At 37.5% G+C, this 23,742-nt stretch overlaps 1 protein-coding gene across 1 annotated transcript in view; it reads right to left on the reverse strand.

Moving 5' to 3' along the window:
• Positions 1-23,742, reverse strand: part of ARHGAP10 (Rho GTPase activating protein 10) — a 345,070-nt gene that overhangs the window by 176,829 nt on the left and 144,499 nt on the right. The window contains exons 5-10 of the mRNA XM_077139864.1: positions 21,997-22,098; positions 17,870-17,980; positions 15,987-16,091; positions 11,345-11,474; positions 8,174-8,283; positions 6,322-6,416 (exon numbers count right to left, since the gene is read on the reverse strand). Of these exons, the coding sequence (XP_076995979.1) occupies positions 6,322-6,416; positions 8,174-8,283; positions 11,345-11,474; positions 15,987-16,091; positions 17,870-17,980; positions 21,997-22,098 (653 nt within the window). The remainder of the gene's footprint in view (positions 1-6,321; positions 6,417-8,173; positions 8,284-11,344; positions 11,475-15,986; positions 16,092-17,869; positions 17,981-21,996; positions 22,099-23,742) is intronic.

A 23,742-nucleotide genomic window follows, 5' to 3' on the forward strand; every position in this document is an offset into this window, starting at 1 on the left:
CTCCAACTTTGCCAAATGTCCCTAGGGAGAGAACAATCACTCACAGTTGAAAACCATTAATTTAAAGGCTTATCTATGATTTCTTTTGCCTTTGGCCTTCCTTCTCCTGAGCTTCCATATTCATCATCTTCAAGTATCAATTTAAGTCACTTTACCTACAAAGCTTTCACAGTCAGGCCTTTCTACCTAACACTGCTCAGACCCCACTGCACTCTAGATAGACTTCCAAACTGTTATTTGATTGCAAACGTTCTTAAACTCCGAGTTCTGCTGAGGTCAGGGCTTTGTTTCTGGCTTGCACTTGCATTTTTACTGCTAAACACAGTCAACAACTGCTTTATGTGACTGGGTGTGATGTATTTTAAAATATCATACACATTACTACAGCTAATATGCTAATAAACATTCTTATTATTCAGTCCAACTGTATGGGCTTCTGGAAGCAAAGTGTTCTTAAGTCACCATTTTAGACTGACAAGCAGACAGTACAGTACCATGCATTGTGGACGCCAAATAAAAACACTCCAAAACATACGTTTCAGATACAAAGGTGATTTTATCCTCCCATCATCATCTTGAAAATACAAATGGATGAATCTTAAAAGTAAGAAGCATCTTGTCATCATTTCAAGATGATGACACCAGGGACTAGGCAAAGTCAAGCCAAATATACTAACAGCAATGTCAGATTAATGAAAGTAAAGTAGGAAGCATTTTCTTTAAGCAATGCCTGAAAGTGGGAGAACTTCACAGCACGTCAATTTTATCAGGCATATATATGTGTGGGGTCGTGGCACATTGTGGCAAGCAGGCCACTGAAGCTAAAAGGATATTATATAACAAAATTGTTGGGGGGGGTGCAATGAGGGGGTGGAGTACAAGCTCACCATTCAGGGGGTAAAAAGTTGCATCTCTTCACAGACTACAGCTTGCTATGAAGAAAATAACTACTTGCAATTCTTTTTCTCCAGCCCAAAATGAGTGACGTGACCTTGCACAATCCATGGTATTTGAACTTTGGCTGGCAAGAAGAAGTGAATGCTTACCATCATTTTAAGAGTCTATTTTAGCTATGGTAGGTTTTTTGTGTTTTGTTTTGGTTTGTAGCTTGAGATATATTTCACATACCATAAAATTTACCCATTTAAAGAGTACAATTTATGTGAATTACTGATTATATATGTAGAACAGAACGATCAAAAGTTAAGAATGTTTGCATTTGGTGTTTTTTGGTATTTAAAAAAAAATTTTTTTAACATAAAAAATAAAAAATACAATTTAATGATTTTCAGTACATTCACAGAGTTGTGAAAATATTAACAAAATTAATTTTAGAACATTTTCTTCACCCCGTAAAGAAACCTGACACCCATTTTAGGTCACTCCTCATTTCTCCGCAACACCCTCAGACCTAGCACACTATTAATATACTTTCTCTATATAGATTTACTATTCTGGACATTTCATATAAACAAAATCATACAATACGTGGCCTATTATGACTGAATTCTTTTATTTAGTGCAATGTTTACAAGGTTTACATTCATACGTAGTACACTGTACATATTAGTATTTTTTTATTGCGAAGTCATATTTCATTGCACAGATACCCCACATTTTATTTATCCATTCATCGGTTGATATGTGGGTTCTTTCCACCTTGACTATTATGAATAATACTGCTCTGAATACGCATATGCACATTTTTGCTTGGACATAGATTTGCCTTTTTCCTGGGTATGTTACCTAGGAATAGAATTCCTGGGTCATGTGGTGATCTATATAGGTTTATCATTTTGAGGAACTGCGAAATTGTTTTCCAAAGTAACTAACTATACTACTTCAAATCCTCAAACAGCAGTGTATAAGGTCCAAGTTCTGCACATCCTCACTAACACTTACTGTTTTTATTATCACCATCCTAGTGAGCGGGAGATGCTTCAGATTTGCATTTTCCTAGCAACGAATGATGCTGATCTTTCCATGTACTTATGGCCACTTGCATGTTTTCTTTAGAGAAACAACTATGTCCTTTGTTCATTTTTTTTTTAATTGGGTTGTCTTTATTTCGAGGTAGGAGCTTTTATTATATATTCTGGAGACAAGCCCCTCATCTGATACAGGATTTGCAGACATTTTCTCCCATTCTGCAAGTTGAAAGTTTTTCATTTTCATTACTGTATTGTTAGCACCATGTGTTCTTAAATATTGCCTCTCAGCTAAGAAGATACTCAAAGAAACCTTTTAATGAATGGAAGGGAAAAATTCGTAGCCCACATCCATCTAACCAAAATCAAAGAAGAATGGCTGGTTGTTCCCCGCCTCCCCAATAACCAATTTCCCCTTCATTCTCAGGAGGTGATTCCCCAGGTATTAGAATAGTCCATGGGTGCTCCAAATGCAAGAGAGCATTTCCCATCCTCGCAGACAGCCATAACCATCTAACTTTCTCCAGGTCAATGGCATGTGGAAAGTGTCTTAAAGCAAAAGAAAGTGTGAGCGACAACACGGGAGCAGGCAGCAGGCATCTTAGATCTCAGGTGATCTGGGGAAGGTAAGAGGGGGCAGGACCTGGCTCCTTGGAGCACTCTTATCAACCTGCAATGAATACCTCTGGACTTTCTGAGCAAGAAAAAAATTAACTTCACACTGTTGAAACCATCTTATTTCATCTTACTTTCTGTTATATGCAACCAAACGCGATCCTAACCAAAGCAGCAATTTAGTGAAAGCTGTCACTTCATACATACACACACATATATACACACACACATATACACATAGATATATACATACACACATATACATACACACAAATACATACGTATACATACACACAGATTGAATGCTAGTCCTGGCTCCATTGTGCAGTTTATTAATTTCACCTACTGTCACAATGCCACCTGACTACTTTTCCAAAACAAAGAGATAAAATAGCAAAAACTGATACCAGGAGAGACAAAATAAGTTTATATTAAACACATCCAATTGACTACGAAATTGCTCTATGAGGGTACCCAATAACAGTTGTGCATATATGACTTCAGAAACCCATTTATAATACCCATGTGCCCCAAACTAGGTTAAGTTTATTTTCCTTTAATAAATAGAATAAAAACACTGGAGTTTTTTGTACGGCAGTGTGGTAAAGAAGAAAAGAACAGTTAATTGACAGCCACTTGATTGAATCTAATTTCAGTTCTGCAACTTCTATACATCAATTTGGTTTCATTTAATCCAGCAGAAATTTGGTGAATGGTTACCACATATAACACGTCGTATGTGGTATTGCAATATGCATGCTAACACAGGTTCTCTACCTTCATGGAATTCATAATTTAATCTAATAGTTACAAATTACTTACAATTTCCAGGAGTCTACTTTGGCCAGGAATCAGGGAAGTGGGTAAGAGAAGATCCCACTTCATTCAATCTATTCCTCGCAAAATAATGTCTTGGAAGCCCCAGGATTAGGCTAGTGACCTCGAGGTACACCAACCTCCCCCACACACAAGATCTTGTTCCACAAATGGGAGACCAACAGCAACACAATGACAGGGATGGCAGGACTCTAGGAGCCCCCACAAGCACCATCCATTGGTAACATCAAACGTGAGATGTTTCCTTTTTTAGAAGAGAAGAAGTAAAACAAAGACAACAAAAATCTGCAAATCAAATGAAAGACAGCTTGATCCCAAAGACTCGAGGAGACAAATTTTCAGAGTTCACCAAAGAGTTTTAGAAGAAGTTCAGATTTGTGAAAAAGCACGTATTATTTTTGAAAATTAAAGATTCACAGGATATTTAGTTCTATAACTCATAATATTATGTGAAAATGCCTATATGAACTGCTGGATTCCATAAAGACAGCATACCACCTTCCTCTCCAACCCCGCAAGAATTCTTGGAAAATATACAAAAGCAAACGAATACCTTCCACCTCTGCACTGTTCGAAATGCCCATCAGGTATCTCTGATACAAGAATCTGGAGTTCAGGGAGGTAATACCAAGTAGAGATAAAAAGTTCGGGAGTTACCAACATACAGACGACACTTGCGATCAAGAGGCTAGAGGAGGTCTGAATAGAGAAGCACTTTAAGAGAATTTCAAAAGCAAAAGGTCTGGGAAATAAAGAACTGGCAAAAGCATCTAAAAAAGGACCAGCCAGTGAGGAGGGAGGAAAAAACAGGCAGGTATGATGTTCTTGAAGCAAGTATATCAATGAGGAGAGAGCAGTCAGCCATGTCAAATGATGTGACATGAGGGCTGAGAACTGACCCAGTGGACTTAGCAACACAGAGATCATTGATGACCTTAGCAAAAGTAGAGGGGCAGAAGCAAAGGTCTGATTGGAAAGTTTTCATAAGAGAACAAACAGGAGGAAATAAATTTGGGACTATCAACATAAAAGCTCTTTGATGGATTCTGCTATTTATGGGAGGACATGTGCTGTTCACTCTGCCTGGCATGTGAGTCTCAGTTACCAGCTGACTCGAAATAATCCTTTAGTTATTCATTTAGGTACCAGATCCACAGGATGCTTTCCTTTAACCGTCTAGACTAGATTGCTGGGCATTCCCGAAACAAAACAAAAACAGATTTCTGCAAGAGAGAGTGGGAAGCTAGGGATCCATACCTCTCGCGCCACTTTAATAAGGGAATTCTCTTTTTTACTGTTTTACATATGCATAATGTAAAATTTTATTTGAAAAGAAGGTCTCCCTCAAAAGCAGCTTGAAAACCACTGGACGAGATCAGCTGTAGGTTTTCCCTATGTCTGAGAGTCTCCTTATACGGTGTTATCCTTTTTATACGAAAACAATACAAATCGTGTTAAAAATACATAGAAATACCAGAAATTCTGCTTCCAAGACAAATCAGTGTTTTCTCATTCAATGCATTTTCTAGTAGACAACCCTGCTGTCTCACGTTCATCAACTGTTTAGAAAACATCGTAATCACACAGTAATGTATTCAAGATCTAAGAGGTAGAACGCAGGAGTTCAAATCTTAGCTCTTACATTTCTAAGCTGTGTGATCTCGGGAGAACGTCTGAACCATGCCACGCCTTAGTTTTTCCTAATCAAATGGGAAGACTAATATACACCTAGCAGAGCTATTGTGAGGAGTAAATGAGAAAAAAACAGAAAAATTCAGAACACTGTCCGGCACTTAGGACTCAGTCAATACTAGTCAATGCTAGTTTGCACAATGGATGTGTGCAAACATATATATGCTCAAGTTTTTTATACAGACTTATCACATTTTAAAAGTTTTTGAATAAGTCCTTACCAGCTTGAAATTTAACCTGTTTTACACTGACATTCTCCTTTTTTTCTTTTTTTCCCAATGTTGGCAAAATGCTAATTAAAATACCTTTCTTTTTCAGAGTCGCACCAAATTATCATCATTCTTGAAGGTACATTTTTACATATCTGATCTTTAACTCATTTACTGGAAAATGAAACAGATCTTCCTTCTCTGCACTACATGACACAGACCCACCTACATTGGCTAAGAGAAATGGAAGCCTTAATTATTTTTGTACGCTTAGGTTCTGACCTTCATTGAATTTCTGTAGGAAAAAAAAATCTCATATTGTAAACTTTTATTATACAAATCTGAAACAGCCTTATCTAAAAAACACTGCTGCCACAAACCAGGCTGGCAAGAAATCACTATAGAGGCAGCCATTAATAAGGAAATATTGTATGAGTACCGGGAATTCTCCAGTGCTCCTGACAGTCATTGAAACAAGTCCCAGGTAAGGAGTTATTGACAGACTTGAGGTTTTCCATTCTTTACCTCCTCCCCTCTGGTGGAGGCTGTTTAATAACTAAGTAGCTAAAAGTTACACACACATAAAAAAATAATAATAATAACTAGTCTTTAAATGAACAGAGTTTGTCTGAGACCATCATATACAGAGTATATCCATTGCATATTCCCACACCAATAAATGAATTTTGTTCTGTATTAATAATTAATCCCCCCTTTTGGCTCTGTCACCCACTTCCTTGCTCTCACTAATTATTCTTTTAATGCCACAAAAAAGGGTTGGGTCAACAATGAAATGCTGTAAGGATATTTGTTAAGTGGCAACAGTGGAGAAAATAACTGCAAACATAAGCCAAGATTAAACTATTGCACTCCATAGCTAAACACTGTGAACAAAACTAAATTGCTCATAATAAACACAAAGACTGGAAGTCAAACAAGATAACATTCTCCCCGGCCATGGGAATCTACGTTACCATTAGCTTCTATAAAAAATATTTTTTTAATGACTTTCATCAAGTCCAAAAATTCTAATAACTCACCGGTCAGTAACTTCTACATCAAAACAAAACCGTCTGTCAATGGTGTCAGTGTGTCTTTTGGTACATTCTTTCAAATAGATGACCTCTCCATCCCCCTGCAAATAATCATTTTAAACATTCTCAAAAACCACAGTATAAATATATACAGTGAGACACTTTATATTAGGAAGGAAAAATAAGTTTCAAGATTTTAACTTTATCATATTCTCTTTCAAACCAGTTTCTGTTTGAATCCAAAACGTCAGTAAGTTTTGTCGTTCTCCTTTTCTTAAGGTTTTCTAGATCTCGTTTTGGTTATTGCAATATTAAACCAAATATAATCAATGTTAATTTTAAAAGGTGGATCAAAAAATAGTTTCCATCTTCTAAAATGATATTTGTTATTTGCTGGCCACACTCATTTAAAATGAACAATATTTTTTATTTCACATTAGGTAAAACCATACGTCAGTATGTGACCACTTATGACCTATTAAAACAAATTTCAGGCGGATCAACCTCCAAGGACACTAACGGTCCCAGATCAGCTACTGTGATCATCTAAAGCTAAAACCACTCAATCTATTGGCTTTGCTATACCCTAAGTGAAAATCACCCTGAATTTATCTTTAGTTATTTTTTTAAATAAATAAAGCATCTCTCTAAGAGAATTCAAAAAGTTAAAAGACAGGAGGCAGAAGCAATACAGATCCTCAATAAAGAACAACTCAAAGAAGTTTAAGTATATACTTGTAGAACATAATATTGTCTAGACTGTGGGACTCTTTGAATATTAAACTAACATTCAAATATACTAACATCCAAAATATCACAATCATTATATTCTAAAATGTATTTTTTTATTTGGTGACTAACATAGAAAAATATCACTAAGCAGACAGGGCTTAAAACTTAAATTAGCTCTGACAGGAAACTCAGAATCAAACTTGAGGCTCAATCTCAACCCCAACATCTTCAAGAGTGACGTCTTCACCTCCTCCTCTTCTCCCTGGCTCTGATTTTCCCATGCCTATATCACTGAACTTGTTACATAAATATGTTTTCACCATAAGCTACTTTAAATATTTCTCAGGAAGCATTAGACATAAACAAAAGTAAACTTGGGTTATTTTCCTATTCACTTAACAAAACTATGCCCAGCCATTCAGCATAGAATGAATGAGCCTACCACTTATAAATGGTTACCAATTAGCTTCAATATTAGCTGGCGCATCTTGTCTCCAAACCACTGATTACTCTTGTGAGCTGCAGCTTCTATTTAAAACACATATAATGACCATCATTTCCTTTATAGCCAACTCTTGTGGTGTTCTTGCTCTTTTTTTTTCTATTATGCTTTGTTCTGCTGTTTATTTCTCTGGAAGAGTAGTTAACTAATTAAGGAATATCTAAGTGAGAACCTTGCAAGCCTAACTGAACAAATGTAAAACTCATTACAGATCACTCTGCTTTACAATGCTTTCAGGCTGTGACTGCACGTGGCAAGGCAGACTTCCTGTGTAAATACTGATGGACCAACCAGGCACCGCCTCAATGAGCTGTAAATGCTTGTTGTGTTATCTTTTTCTCCCAGTAACAGCAATATTAAAGGATTTGAATGTCCTCTTAACGAGATAAGAAAAAAAACTTTAAAAACCCGTGCATGCAATTCAGAACACACAGGATGCAGGAATTACTCTGTCTTGCAGCCTGTTTTTTGTTGTTGTTGTTGTTGTTGTTCTTTGGTTTTTTTTTAGAAAACAAAAAATTTAATCCTAAAAACAAAAGAAAATGTATTTAATAGTGAATATAAACTAACGCTGTCGGAGACTGCCTCTCATATAGAATTAAAAGCGTGCAACAAAATACTTACTACAAGTTTGCCCCCAGATCTGTGCTCAAATGGGATCATGCTGAACTTCTTAGCTGCTTTCCGATACATGCAGTAGTGTTTTACCCAACTGGAACCAAATGGAGCAGGTCCTTCAACAAAAGACAGTACTTTATATTTTCCTCATAAATAATCAGATACACTGCCAGGTGCAAACACATTAATAAAGAGGGAAAACCCAAAAAGCAGCAACTAATAATAACACACCTCAACGAAACAAATTAGCATTGCTGCCGGTGCTGATAAAAGAGAGAAACTAGGGACAAGAAGAAAAAACATACAGATAACTTGAGGCAAGAAACTAAGATATGTTTACCAACACAGCAGTAACTTAAAGACAAAATTTTAGAACAGTTTCCTAGAAGAACCAACAGTCATCTCATACGTGAAACCTCTGACTCGTAAGCTATATTTTGATTGCTTGCTTCTAGGTATTAAGAACTTACATGGGTGTCAAAAGTTCCACTCATCGTATGTGATGGTTTGGAGCTCAATTTCGGCTTCTTAGAATGGAAGAACTATAGAATCAGGGAGCTGAGAAAAGGCCTCGAGCCTGGAAACCCACCGGGAGCTTGAACTCCACTACAGCACCCAGGTAAGTAGCTGCCCTGGACTAACAATGGTAAAGCTCAGCTTTAGAAATGAAAGGGGAATGATAAGCCAATATAGGAGCCAAAAAGCAAGATGAGCTGTCCACAGACGCACTTGAGTTTTCTCAGAACCCCTTCGACGTCTCGCTAAATCAGTATTGCCACCATCTGAGCTCCTAAAGGGCAGTGAGTGAGTGGCCCATGTCAGGGGTCCCAGCATCTGGAATTTTCACACACCAGTAAAAGTGCAAACATAACAAAACAAACAAAAGTTTGACCCAACACAGGCTGACAACATTTTCTTTTACCAAGACATTTTTTTAAGGCAATTAGTATTGAGTGTCACTACAAATTTGTCTACAAACAAACAAATCTTCTATTTCTAAAAATCTATAAGGTTAGGGTACACGGGTGGTTCAGTAGTAGAATTCTCGCCTTCCAGGCGGGAGACCCGGGTTCGATTCCCAGACCACATACCCCCTACCCCCGGGCCCCCCACCAAAAAAAAAAAAAAAACAGTAAGGTCAAACTCAGGAGGGGGACAAAAGAGAAATTTTAAAGGAATGCAATTAGTTTTTGAGAAAGCGCATTACATTGTCTTACGGGGATGGGGTGGGGGAGAAAGGGTTAGTAGTGCACAGTCAACTTCACCGTGAACCATCACTGGTTCAAAGACCAGAATTCAGGAACCAGCAGGGTGTGTGTTATAAATAACTATCATTTGTATAGTGTTCTATGGTTCACAAAAATAATTCACAAATAAGTCACTTAATACTAAGAAAAAGAAACCTCAAGGACAGGTATGGCACATTAGTGTCTATCTAATTGAAAGAAATTTGAGCTTAGACCAAAGACCTCAGAAATGATGAAGCCAAACCTAAAATCAGAGGTTCCAGCCCCAAATCTCATAGCCTTTCCAGTAATCAAGCCATCAGCCCCTCTCACACGCACCTGCCCCTTCTCAGCTGACTTCAAGCACAAAGGGTACAGATGCCTCTTCCTACCTGTGCAAGCTCCCAGCAATACTGGGGAGAGGGTGCAGACAGACCCCAGGTTCACTAACAGTTCCAGTATTTAGTAGCTGTATGATCTGGGAAATATTATTCATCTCTCAGCACCTTGGTTATCTCAGCAATGCATGGGATAGTATCACCTCACACTTTATGGGGTTGTTTTATGGACGAAAGGAGATGAGATGCATAAAGCACTTACTATAGCACATAGCTCAGCATTTAGTAAGTGAAAGGATTTCACCAGTACTGTTAATGCTGTTTTTCCCAGGCCAGTTTCAGCTCAATTCCTCTCAAAGCCAATACCTGAAACAATAGTCATTAATCTATCCAAAAATTAAAGCTTCCAATCATTTTTACATGGGCATAGAGTACCAAAAAAAAAAAATCTATCATTCACATGTGTGTACCCTAGATCTTGAGTTCTTTCAAATTTAATAAATAAACTGGGATTAAGGAGATACATCATCAGAAAATTTCAGAGTTCCACCATGTCCCACAACTGCTCTACAAGATGAGTGAAGAGTATGATGTCCCAGATAAAATAAGGGCAAATGAACAAAAGTATAACATTCTGCTGACCACATAGAACATTTCTCCTCATTCAAAAAACCCCAGATATCATGTAATTGTTCCCTAAATATTCTCTGCTATTAAGTTGGTCAGTCTGAAAATCCTAAAAATTGGCCAAGCTGAACAAATGAAATGAAAATTGTCAGGCACTCTAATTATCATCAAGTATGAAGAGGAAGAAAAATAGTGAATACATAAACATTTTCACATTTTCCTCCTTTCACACAATGTTCTACAACTGAAAAAGTAACCTTTAAGAACGTCCCTGTAAAAACAACCAAACAAACCAAAAAAGACCAAACTGTTAAAGTTTGAGAAAGTTTTGGGGTACCTTAATTTTCAAAATAAGGACACTCTATGGGCTGCATATTCACTAAAATGGTTACAATGCTAAAAAATGTCTGTGAAGCCGGTTAGGATGCTTTCTAGGAATATTTTTCATAGCCATCTGGAATCTTCCTGATAACTTCAGTAAAAACTTAAACTATCCCAGATGGATATGGAGGAGGAGGAATAGAAATATGTCCCCCTTAACTGTAACTTGAAGGCGAGGAGAGGTGTGAGCAGGACATGTACGTGTGTGTGCGCGCATGCATGCATGTACTGGTGATACGGATGGGGGGCAGGGAAGATAGGAGGGAAAAGGTAATAATCGTGAAAACAAATAGCAATACCCTTTCAGGTCTGCCTGTTCTTCCTTTACAAGAAAGTCCCATGGAGGCACCATGAAAAGGGGGTGCAGCAGGATGCCGGGAACAGGGTGCCACAGCCCCTCCTAACCTCACGTTCCCACCTCTACAGCAGGAAAGCGTTTTCTGCCAACATGCAAAATAGGCCTCCTAAGATAGGAGGGAGCAAAGAAAGTGGTCCGGATAATTGCTCCAAATTTATCATAGTCATTATCATAATAATAAGACCAGAATGCGACTATAACTCAGATTTTTAGCCAGTCATTCAGCCACCGTTTGAATGCTTCTTACTTTTTTCCTGCACATAAAGGTAGCCTTCTGCTGTAAATTGACTTGCTCGTTTGTGGTCCTTGGGATTCTGTCTGATTTTGTTCATAAGTTCTTCCACCTCTGACCTTGTTCCTTCAAAACGATTTCGTGTCTGAAATGGAGAAAAAATGCAAATAAATATATATATATATTTTTACTTCTCATGTGAGTTTTTTTCCACTTACGTTTTTAAATCTCTGGAAAAGTAAAAGATAATGAAATTCCCAAGAGTTTTGTATAAATTTCTCAAAATATCCCCATTCTTCTCAATGTCTTATTGAGATGCTTAGTCCAAGAAAAAAATAAGAAGAGCTAATATAGGAGGAGTATAAGCCAAGGCAACTAAAGGTAATTTATTTTTGAACTTTTAACATCAAGAATAATTCTAGTATTCTACATTATAATTCCTGCCTTCAGGTCTCACACTGTTGCTAAAGTCTTAAATTAAAAACAAAATTGGATCATAAAATATCTACTTTGGGAAATCATTCCCTTACAATAATCAATCTCACTCAATTCATCAGTATTATACTAGCAGTATATCTAAGTATGCAAAACCTAAAAATTTTAATTCTTTTGAAAACTAATGATTATGTCCAGGTCATGATAATTACACTTGACAATGGCTTTTTTTTTCCCAGAAGAAAGGGGGTGGAAAAGTAGCTCAACAACCTAATAGAAATAATGTATTTCACATAAGAAGAGACAAATCACATTTCTGAAACCCAGAAGACTTAGTATGCCAATATCTCTTCACAGCTACCCTGAAAAATGGATATGTAAGGTAAAGTAACAAAACTACCAAGGCAATTGTGATGACTCAGCACCACCATGCTTCTGGACAGTTCTTTTATCCATCCTCAAAAATAAATGCATTAATACTGAAAAGCTGCTGATGTGAAACTGTGGAGGAGCTGAGAATGAAACATTAAAACTTCTCCTTTCTCCTCCCTACAATGAAAAGGGTTACCAAGAGTTCTAAGAGCAGAAAAAATGGTAAAATGGCAAATGTTTTTATGGTAACGGGGAGTTTGATAAACGTAGAGCTGTAGAGATTTTATCTGCAGAGACTAATTTTAAACAGTAAGTACAGGGCTGCGAAACAGGTTAGAACCCCTCTCTTCTTCCCATCTCTCAAATCTTCAGAGTTTGCCCCCATTTTTCTAACACATACACCCTAATTTCATTTCTCTCCTGTTGCTTTGCTCAAATTCCTCTCTCCCTCACCTCTTCCTATCAGTATTTATGTACATATGTGTATATATATTATAGCATGCCACATATGTATAGATGCCAACACACACACACGCACTCCCATTATTTACATTGGTTGTACACACCACTCTCATAATTTACGTTCGTGATCAAATCATCCTCGAGTTGACCAGAGGAGTCCTTTCAAGCCAGCTCCTGTGTCTTTTGACATGACCCCATACGTCTCTGAGCAATTTCTCTCTTTCTGATTCACAAAGGACATGTCCGAGCTCATCCTCTAAGTCCCCTGTCCCAGCCCAAGAATCAACCCTTTCCACCAACGAGCTCTTGCAGAGGTTAGAATTTAGAAACAAAGATCTGAGCACAGCACAGTCAGAGCTAAGGAGATGTTACTGTTTCTAGGTATTCTCAGTAGAGCTAAGAAACATATACACATATATACATATACATCCGTATATGAATACAGTCATTCATATTCATATATCACTATTTCTGTGCCTATCTCTATATTTAAAAACCTATGAGTAAAACAAACAAACAAACAAACAAAAACCTCTGAGTAAGGGTACATGAGTGGTGGTTTGGCATTAGAATGTCTGTCTTCCATGTGGGAGACCCGGGTTCGATTCCCAGACCGTGCACCAAAAAAAAAAAAGAAAAGAAAAAGAAACAAAGAAACCTATGAGTTCATACTGATAAATCCCTTTCCACTCCAGTAAATACTTCAGGGTTCTTTCTAGCCTATCACTTTACAGATCTGCAAATTTCTTCTCAGGCAGTGACAAACCTTGCTCCCATTTGCCCCCATGCATTTATGTATTTGTTCAATGCATACACTCTGCTCAGTGCAACCAAGTTTCCCTAACTCTCCAGCCGCCTCTTCTGCACAGTCTCTTGGCCCGCACATCATCAACCACCCTTCTTTCCCCACCGCAGACACCCCCATGCAGTACCTCTACTCCCCCCCTCATCGCCCCACTTTCACAGACACTATGAATGGCTCCACGCTGGGAAAGAAAGGAAGTTTCATCTAGTTTTACATGTACCAGTTTGAGGTAAATTATGAATCGGGGAAGAAACTGTATTTTTTAATTTGGACACAAATGGCAAGAACCTAGCAATTTCCAGATGTGCATGAAGATAACTTCTGATAATAATGCTAGACTGTAAGTGTTGTCAGCAACAGCATTTGAGTACTTCATGACTCAAGGCTTCAATTCTCGCAATAGCCTAAGAGGTAGGTCTTTTGTGCTGGGCTCTCTAATGCCAATAAAACACCAAGATGCCTTGTTCTCCTTCCTTTGCTTACATGCTTTGGTAAATAAACATTTCCTAACAAACCAACCTTAAACTAAACCTTTTAAATTACATCTTTTATGATATCACCTTTTGAGGGAAGGAAAGTTCAATTTGGGGACTAGGCTGGAATTCAGACACATTTGAATTTGTTTGGAAAACTGGTGGGTCAGGTTTAGCAGAGATTGTTCTAATGTTCGAATGATAGGAAGCCGAGGTCTCCGTGTTCAGAAGAAGTGGGAAAGAAGTGAGAGCAAGAGCTCTTCACACCAAGTTTATTCCAGAAATAAAGCGTTAAAGGCACAGGGCGAAGATGATCCCTAGTACAATTTGCCATTTTCCATCTGTGTGTAAGTTCTTAATCCATTAAGGATATTAAATAGGTCACTGCATCAAACAGTTTCAAATGACCTCTTGTTTTCAAGTTTTGCTTGCAAGCGTTTATGACTAAGTATTGCTTATCCACATTTAAATACTCTCTCTGCAGTTATTTTGGTTTCTGTAAGGTAAAGCTGTAACGAGACACTCCACCCTTCATCACTGGCGTGGTATAATGGTACTTCCACACACAAGCCAGCTGTACGCAGAGTCTCACAAAAGCCCCCAGGTGGCTGGGATGTATCCCCAGACCTGGGGGCAGGACCCGGTTCACGGATGTGTAACCTCGCAAGGGTCCATGCTTGGTTTATGCACTCCATCACTGTCTTGATATACGTAATTTTTGAAAGGGGTCCCACATTGTTATTTTGCACTAGCCCCACAATTTATATAAGTACCTCCCTGGAGGCGCTTATCCAGGGCAGCCCAGCACCTGGCAGGCGAGGTCCAGACAGAAAAATGTTAGTTTCACAGCTTGTACAACCAGTGGGTGGAGGCAAAAAAAAAAAAAAAAAAAAAAATCAAGATTATAATCTAATCTTCTTAGCTAACTCTCTAACAGTCTTTCTCACAATATTATGTTCTACTACCTGCAGAAGCGTTCTGAAATATCACAGGAACAAATAGAACAAAAACTCTACTACCTTCAGGAATAGGTCTGAGGGACTATGACTAATCTATACACATACTTTGGGTATTTTAAAAAATTCTGTAACAGTATAGTTATACCACTTATTGCATAACTCTTTTCATTGGTCTTGGGATCAAAATAGCATTAAAAATATATACTCAAGGTCCCTATTAGTCAATAACCCCGCTGATTATCCAAACACTCTACAAGTCAAAATCTTGACATAAATTGCAAAAAACGAGATTTCATAATCTACCGTCCCCAAATCCCCAAGTCTAGGGAATGACAGAAAAACCTTAGAAACAAAATCTACACAAAAGTCACTCATCTTCAATTCTAAGTTTCTATGAAATTGAAGGGCAGGCAGCAAACACCTGAGATACAGGTCCTTCTATTTGCACATCTTTTAGTTTGCACTATGAGTTTCTCACAAATCCACCACATTAGACTTCTAACAAGGTCACAAATTATGCTAAACATATACGAATAACTTTTCCATGGGAACATTTCCAAAATTAACATATTGAGAAGAAAAGCATCCACCATCTTCTGATCAAAACTGCATACATTATACTATTTAGTAGTTAGATAAAGGTCTCCTAAATCTCTTTATCCAAAATCTCATAGAGATCATACATTTTCCCAAAGAAAATAAAGTCTATTCACAACTGCAATATCCAATGCATTAGTGACTATGCATAAAAAATAGGGAAGAAATTCCACTTGAGCCATAAAGCTTATTTGGAAATAAAAATCAAAATAAGATATAGAGCTCACCGAGAAGAAATTTACATCATTCTAATTTAAGTGCATTAGTCTAAAGTGGAGTGCTCGTGCTTCATATACAGCTGACAGTCACGTGACAAAGCTTATACCTGACACAGAAAGAGCTGGAAGAATCACCAGGTGGCAGAATTTCCCAAAGTTCAACAACACGGAAACAGGTTGTTACACCTTGAATTCACCAGAAGGTGGCGATACATCCTCAGTTTCTCAACACCGAAGTTCAGCTTGGCTTTAGTTTAAGGTTTTCTAATATACCAAATAGATCCAAAAGACACATTCCAAACATCTCTTTATTACAGAACTCTTTCTTTTCCTTACATTTTGAATGTTGATCTGTAGCTCCATTTTGTAGTGATTAAAGTCTTTGGCAAGTTCATGGCCCTGATGATAGAAAGTAAACATTCCCTGAAAAAATGACAGCATCTGAGACAAAGAAGAAAAGGTGACATTAGCACACACACACACCAAGAAAAAAAAAATAGTTAAAACAGTGAAATTCAAAATCATCCATTTGTCCCCTTTAGCCAAGTACTATAAAGCTATTCAATCTATAGGAAAATAAAACATAAAAAGAGCTAAAGGCATTCTCAAATGGCATCTAGGAACAGTGTTTTGTGACTTGGGTTGAGAGCTAAGGAAATCCTGAAATTTATTTTCTTCAAAATGCAACTGTTTGGATTTTGAGGTTCTGACATCAAATGGTCAGCAGGGGTCAATTTCCAATTCCAGCAATTACTTGTTGTCATATGACCTTGAGCAAATTAGTGAAATTTTCTACACTTCAATTCCTTATTTGCTAAAAAGGGTAATAAAAAATATATCCTCATTGTGTTACTGTGTGTAATAAACGAGTAAGTACAGTGAAGAACTTTGAACACTGATTGCTCCATTGTAAATGCTCAATAAATGTAGGCCATTATTATTACTTCACATAGAAAGAAAGCTTTAAGGAGATTTAATTGTTCTCTGATTGTTTTATTTAGGTTAATTTTACTATCCCAACTGGACCACAGCTCTGTGAAAGCTAATTTTTCAATAATCATTAACTTGGTTATTTTTTACTTCTCAAAATCACACACAAATGGGCGAAATACATGTGAATTATATCTCAATAAAATTGCTCAAAAATAATGACACGCAGAAAACCTTGTGTCTGATGCTCCTTTTATCTAGGGTATGGACAAATGAGTAAAAAAATTAGCAAATAATAGGAGGGACAAAGGTTAAAATGAATTGGGTAGATGGAAATACTAGTGGTCAATAAGAGGGAGGGGTAAGGGGTATGGGATGTATGAGTTTTTTCCTTTATTATTTCTTTTTCTGGAGCAATGCAAATGTTCAAAAAAATGATCACGGTGATGAATACACAACTACGTGATGATATTATGAGCCACTGACTATACACCATGTATGAAATGTTTTTTGTATGTTAAGAATATTTGTATGCTTATATGTTAAATTTTATCAATAAAAATATTTAAAAAATAATAATCACAGCAAACAAGTCTAAATTAAGATAAAGTTAATCTAGAGAATCATGAATTCCACGTTTTGTTTTGTTAAAATCGCAGTATGAAATACCTTTTACATTTTGACTAAGAAGATACATTATTGATTCCAAGCTATTCTAAAGCACCTGCATGAGCTTAAACAAAAACCATATTTCTAAAATACATAGAAAGAAATGCTAGAGTGACTCAAAAAATAGTTTCAAATGCTCCACATAGTAGTTTTCAACTTAGGTTCCTATAAGCATTTTAAGTTGTGTTAGGAACGTCTAAAGTACCAAAATTTGGACTGGTTACTTGCTTTAAAAATAAACTTGAGTAGAATCAAGGTAATACCATAACCAGTACCACTCTCAACCACATCCAAATATAATTTCTTTCAGAGGGATTTTTAGAAACTGTGGAGCTGCAGCTAGGGTAGCAAGAAATGTACTGCGTCTTCAACAGTGTAATGTCGACATTATTCATTACTTGTTCTGTGCCAATAAGGACAAGAACCACTAATTTACAGGTGATTCCTCGTCTTCCCAGCTATCTGGGTTCACACCATAATTTATCATGTCTTGCTTCCTGCTTACACGCAACGGCCTCTGTCAATCACATACGAGAAAAATATTATATAGATATAATATTTAGAAAGAAAAATATTATTATATTGCAAAAAATCGCAGAACAACTTGCTGTAATACTCACAGGTTCCACAAACTCAAACTTCTTTCTTTCTTGGATTTCCTGGAGTTTACATACATATTCAAGCGACAGCTCATAAAAGTGTTGCCGGTTTTGCTCCACTTGGATATCTGCCTATGTTAAAATAATTGCGGCAGGTCAAGTCAGAGATAGTGAGAAGTGACACTCTGTGTCAGGGATTGGCAACCTACAGTCCCCGGGCCAAACATGGCCTGTTGCTTGACTGTGTAAATAAACTTGTATTGGAACACAGCCATGTCCATTTGTTATGGCTGCTTTTCTGCTACAAGAGCACAGTTGGGGAGCTGTGACAGGAACCATACATTCTACAAAGCTATTTACAGACACAGTTTGCCAACCCCTGCTCTCTCTGATGAGGTTCACTCCAAAACATGAAGACCCAAGAGCCAGGCTCCGTTTCATGAAAAAAAAACCCATGCCAACCACAACTGACACCGAACATTGAACCTTATACGCAGAATCTGTGTTTATGCGATTTCGTCTCAAATGAACAAATCTTCTGAAAACGAAGTCTGCCTGCTGGACGGGGTAGGGAAATTCCAGTCCCCTCCAGCACGCTGAGTGATGGCAGCAGCTGAGGAAGTGGCCTGTGGCACCATGGCATGGGTCTGGCTCTCGAAGGCAGGTCAGGGCTTGAAGCCCAGCTCCGGGCAGCCGCGCGCTCACGCCTTCACAATGTCTGATCCCCTGAGAGTGAAGGGAGCACCAGATGGTCCAGAGGCTACTCCAGATCAGGGTTCCAGTTTGTTGTGTCTAACTAGAAAGGAACTGGGGAAGGAGGAGGCCCGGAGAGGAAAGCACTGTCATCCTAGAAACCATTCTTAGAAGGCACTGGGTAATATTTTTCCTAGCCTGGCTGATTTGACTTTATAAAACGTGCTTATCTAACATGTAAAATGATTGCATTTTTGGTTGTCAAATGCTTTCGTAAGTGAAAGAAGAAAAAAGAGTGTTTCTAAGCCAAAATGAGAATTTTTACCTACAACTCCTCAAAATCCTATTTGTGTGCCTGAGAGTTCAGCCACCAGCAGACATGAGGAGTTAAGGATAGTTTCTTCACTTTGTGGTTACATTATGAAGAATTACCAAGTCGGTGTTGTCCTTTAACAGATTCCCCTGGTTATTCCTGCAGGAATGATTATCTGTGCACTGCTGGCTAACCTCTCCCACCACCCCTTATATTTATGGTCCAGAAATGTTGTGCCATGTGCTTCTCGATTAAATCACCAGAATCCCTGGTGTCATCAACAAGCCACATCTTACACAACAATACCACGGACATGCAAATTGAACCTTAAGGGCAGAGAATAATTCCCTATCGTCTGGCACAAGTCTAAAAGGCAAACGCTATACATTTTATTTTTACATGTCTCTTGTTTCTAATAAATATACAATTTCAGTTTGATGATCATCTCATTTCTAGACATTTTCACTGTTAATACAGACTGGCAGATCAGCCTCATATAAAGTCATCTGAAGGATCAACTTCTCCAATCATTTTTATGCTGAAATATTATCATGTGGCTACTCAGGAAGGATAAAACAAATGGAAAACATACATGGAATCTTCTCAAATAAATGTTACTATATAAGGATTATATAAAACTTAGGGATGTGCATGGAAGTAGAAGCTCTTTGTGCCTGATAAATATGGAACTATAGTGAAAGGTTCTAATGGAATTATCCAAATAGCTAGCCTGGTTTCTGCCATAATTTTTCTCCTGTTTCATTCAAAACAAGTGGAGAAAATAAATGACATATACAAGTCTCGTGCCTTTGTTCATTACCACTCTCAGCAATCTTAAATCTCTCGAGCACCTCAACTCAATTAACTAGAGGGTAGCAATACATTAATCACTGCCAAAAGTAAAGAAGATCCAAATCTAGTTTTTCCCTGTTAAAAGGCCCCCCTACCAGTCTATTTGAGGAAATTGCTTCAGGTGGAAGCGTATATGTTTGTGATGAACAAACAGAGCAAGATAGGAAAGAAAAGGCAACCTAAGTGAAATTGAAATTATTCATTTTTAGGTTTCCTTTTCAAGTTTCTGATCTACAGTTTAAATACCTTTGGGGATTGATAAAACTGCCAAAGCCCTGGCTTGCCATATAAGCACCTTCGCGCTTGCTCATTTAGCAAATACTGAACACCTACTCTGTGACAGGCATTTCTAGGTAATAAGGAGTTTACATTCTAGTTGAACAAGCCACATACAAACAAATGCATCATATGGCAATCAGCTGTGAGCATGTGGGAAAACTTAAAGCAGAGGAAGGAGGCTATTCTAAAGAAGATGGTCAGGGAAAACTATGTCTAATAAGGTGCCCTTAGAGAAGGGAGCTGGAGTATTTGAAGGGACGAAGCTCGCCCCTGCCCAGCCTGAGAAGGCAGCTGCTGCTGGTAGAGGGTGGTGTGGGGGTGGGTACAGAGCACAGATGCTCCTGTGGGTCCTGAGGCTCCTGCAGCATCTACCTTGGAGAAGGTGGATCCATTCTTGGAGAAGACTGGCATGAAAGATCACTCTGGTTGATGGAATGGAAATAAATTGTAGGAACGCAAAAGCAGAAGCAGGGAGACCACTTGGGGAGGGCAATCCCCGAAATCCATGTGAGATGTGTGTACAGCTTGCACCAGGATCACGGCGGTGGCAGTCATGAGAAGTGGGGATTGCTTCAGGGTCTTAGAATTAGATGTGGGGTGTGAGGAAAGGGCCGTGGAAGACCCTAAGGATTTCTCCTGGGCAGCACGGAACATGAGATACCTAATGAGACTGTCAAGTATAGATGGAAATTTACTCGGGGCATGAAAATCCTCTTCAGAATATCTAAAAACAGAGATAAGAGAAGAGGGGTAGAAAACAGCTAGGCATTAAGAGTGAGAGCCCATAAAAGCGACAGCTGTCATTTCAAAATTGGCCCAGTAAGAGTGGAGGAAGCACATGTAACAACTGCATGGTTTTCTACATAATACGGAACAGAGAATGGAGCCCGATCAACCTACAGTATAACTGTTTACTGCGTAAAAACTCCTTTTCTTTCTCTTTTACAAACTGTCAAACACCATCCAAATGTCATTCGAATGTATTAGAGAGACAAGAGAAAAGGGTAATGTGGATAATGTCAAAACAACTAAACGTACCCTTATCTACGGCTTACAACTAAACATCCGACAGGTAAATATAGTCTAGGTTGATACTACAGTCAGAACTGCTGGTGTCGATTTTTATTTTTTTATTTTTTGCATGGGCAGGCACCGGGAATGAAATCTGGGTTTCCAGCACGGCAGGCAAAAACTTTGCCATGGAGCCCTAGTTGGGTGTCATTTTGATAATACGTCAAATGGCATCATATCTATTTTAACAACAGATTATGCCCAGATTTCTTATTTGTTAAAGAACAAACAAATGAGAAAAAATTCACACTTTCACGGGATGGGTCTAAGACCCTATATAACTGGATTCAGTCTTAGACCCATATGAAAGCATACGTGTGAAATTGTAAACTGGGCTTCCCTTTAACTGTGTGAGAGGGAGGAAGAAAAAAAAAACGGGATTTAGAAAGGAAATAAAGAGAGAGATATGATATAATTCCTTCCTCCTTATTTTTATATGGCCTGTGCTCCTCAAAATTAATGAGTCTTCTTAGCACAAGTAAAACGGGTACTTTTTTTTCCCAATGAAGCTGAACTTCCTGAATATTCAGCATTAAATAAAATTAATTCTGCCTTCACATAAAATCAAAGGGGAATGAGCTTATTAAATTCAATTAATTTCTTCAAGAAATCTTGAAAGCCAGTTAATGTACCTATTCTTTAAAATGATGCATCTGTTCTTCAATAACACTGGTTAAAATTACTGCTCCTGTGAAAAAATACTCCGAACCAAAAATTTTACATCTGTGAATGTAGACTCAATCACTATAACATGTATTAATTATCTTATGTCTCGTCCCACAGGAAGTCTTTTTTTCTTAATTCATGGCAATTCTTGTTCATTTTTTTCCATTTCTATATAATCCTAGATGGAAAGTTTTCAAAAGAACAACACATTAAAAAATACAAGACATGCACACCTTATGATATTTTAGAAACAAATTAACAGAAAAAAGAATACCTCTTGTAAATGTGAGTCTTTCTTTTTTGCTGATAAATTCAAATGTTTATCAATTAGACTATAGTTCTTTTCTGTCTCTTTGTCAAACTTCTTTTTTTCTTCCTATAAATAAGAAAAACACAGACAACTATGACTAAATAGGAAAAAAACACCTAGTTAAACATACTGGGAAGCAAAAACACATAGTTAAACATAACTGGAAGCACAAAATATGAAAAATATCTGAAAACAAAGTACCACCAAATGTGAAGTTATTTTGAAAATACATCTGAAAATAAGCCTCTGGTTATTAATCAATAAGACTGCATTGGGACTGAAGAGTTGCTTATATTTTCTTTTATTTCTTTAATGGCTTTTTCCCAAGCCCATGTTATTTTTCAACTCTTGATAGTCACAGAATTAATGCAGTATCACTCATCTCTCAGAAAAAAACAGAAAGAATACATAATAAGTAGAACACAAATCTTAAAAAAGCAAACGTTGCAGATTTTGGCATAGGAATGGAATTCCCTAAAATTGGATAATAATTTCTGGTCTAGATAAAAGTAATGATAATTACAGCTAGGAAAACCATCTTGAGAAAGATTTTATTCCCTTTCAGTCACATATGAACACAACAATAAGACCCTCCAACCAGAAATGTCAACTTTTCCAAACTTTACCAATGATTTCCAGAATCCTATTTGGAATATATATTGATAATATGATATTGTATTGACTCTTTGGTTAATATTACAAACATATCTCAGGTACTGCCTAGAACTAGCATTTGCTTTCCTTTCAGTGGAAAAGACTGTCTGAACTGAAACCAAATTTTTAAATGCTATCTCCCTAAAGTTTTTACCAGTTTCACAGATTTAACAAGCGTTTCTGATCACCAGCAGAGCATACTATGTTCGCCAGGCTGCCAAAATCTAACTCTCCACTTCTAGTTTCTATTTTCTAAAACAAAATTAATAAAATAGTCTAGTCTTTTCTGGCATGATTTTTGTTATTAGGCAAAGTGATTAAACAAAACACTTTAGGGCAGGCCACGGTGGCTCAGTGGCAGAATTCTCGCCTGCCATGCCAGAGACCTGGGTTCAATTCCCGGTGCCTGCCCATGCAAAAACAAAAACACTTTAATTCTACTTCTTTGCATTATCTTTTTTTTCCCCCCAACTAAATAGGACTACAAACTATTGCTCTAGGATGCTAAGACACTATGTCCTCTGCCAGCCCATCAGAAGACCCTGAATTTATCCCCACACTATCGAAGCGGAGATCTCAGGAACTTGTATTTCTTCCCATTTCTATTCCAAGTTTGATTACCAACTAGCTGTATAACTTTGTAAAAAGCCAATTGGCAACACAGAATCTAAGTTTTCTTCTTAAAAAGATAAGGGATTTAGTGGTTCAGTGGCAGAATGATCACTTTCCATGCGGGAAACCCGGGTTCGATTTCCAGAAGACACACCCACAACACCCCCCCCCCAAAAAAAAGCTCATTTTTAGATCCAATACTAAAATTCTTTGATCCTATGGTTCACTTATATGTAGGAAAGGAATTGAAAAGATAGGAAGTTTTATTTTAACCACTTTTACATAACAGAATTTCGATGCCACAGCTCTTGTTTTATCTATGTCCTCATTTTTTTTAATTACAAGCCTGAAAAAAAGTCTAAAATTAATATTATATGATTACTCTCTTTTCTGCTTTTCATTTTATGCTGTTTATCAACTGCTTCAGTTACTAACAGAAAATAA

This window comes from Tamandua tetradactyla, chromosome 22 (genome assembly GCF_023851605.1).
Source record: "Tamandua tetradactyla isolate mTamTet1 chromosome 22, mTamTet1.pri, whole genome shotgun sequence".
Lineage (NCBI taxonomy): Eukaryota > Metazoa > Chordata > Mammalia > Pilosa > Myrmecophagidae > Tamandua > Tamandua tetradactyla.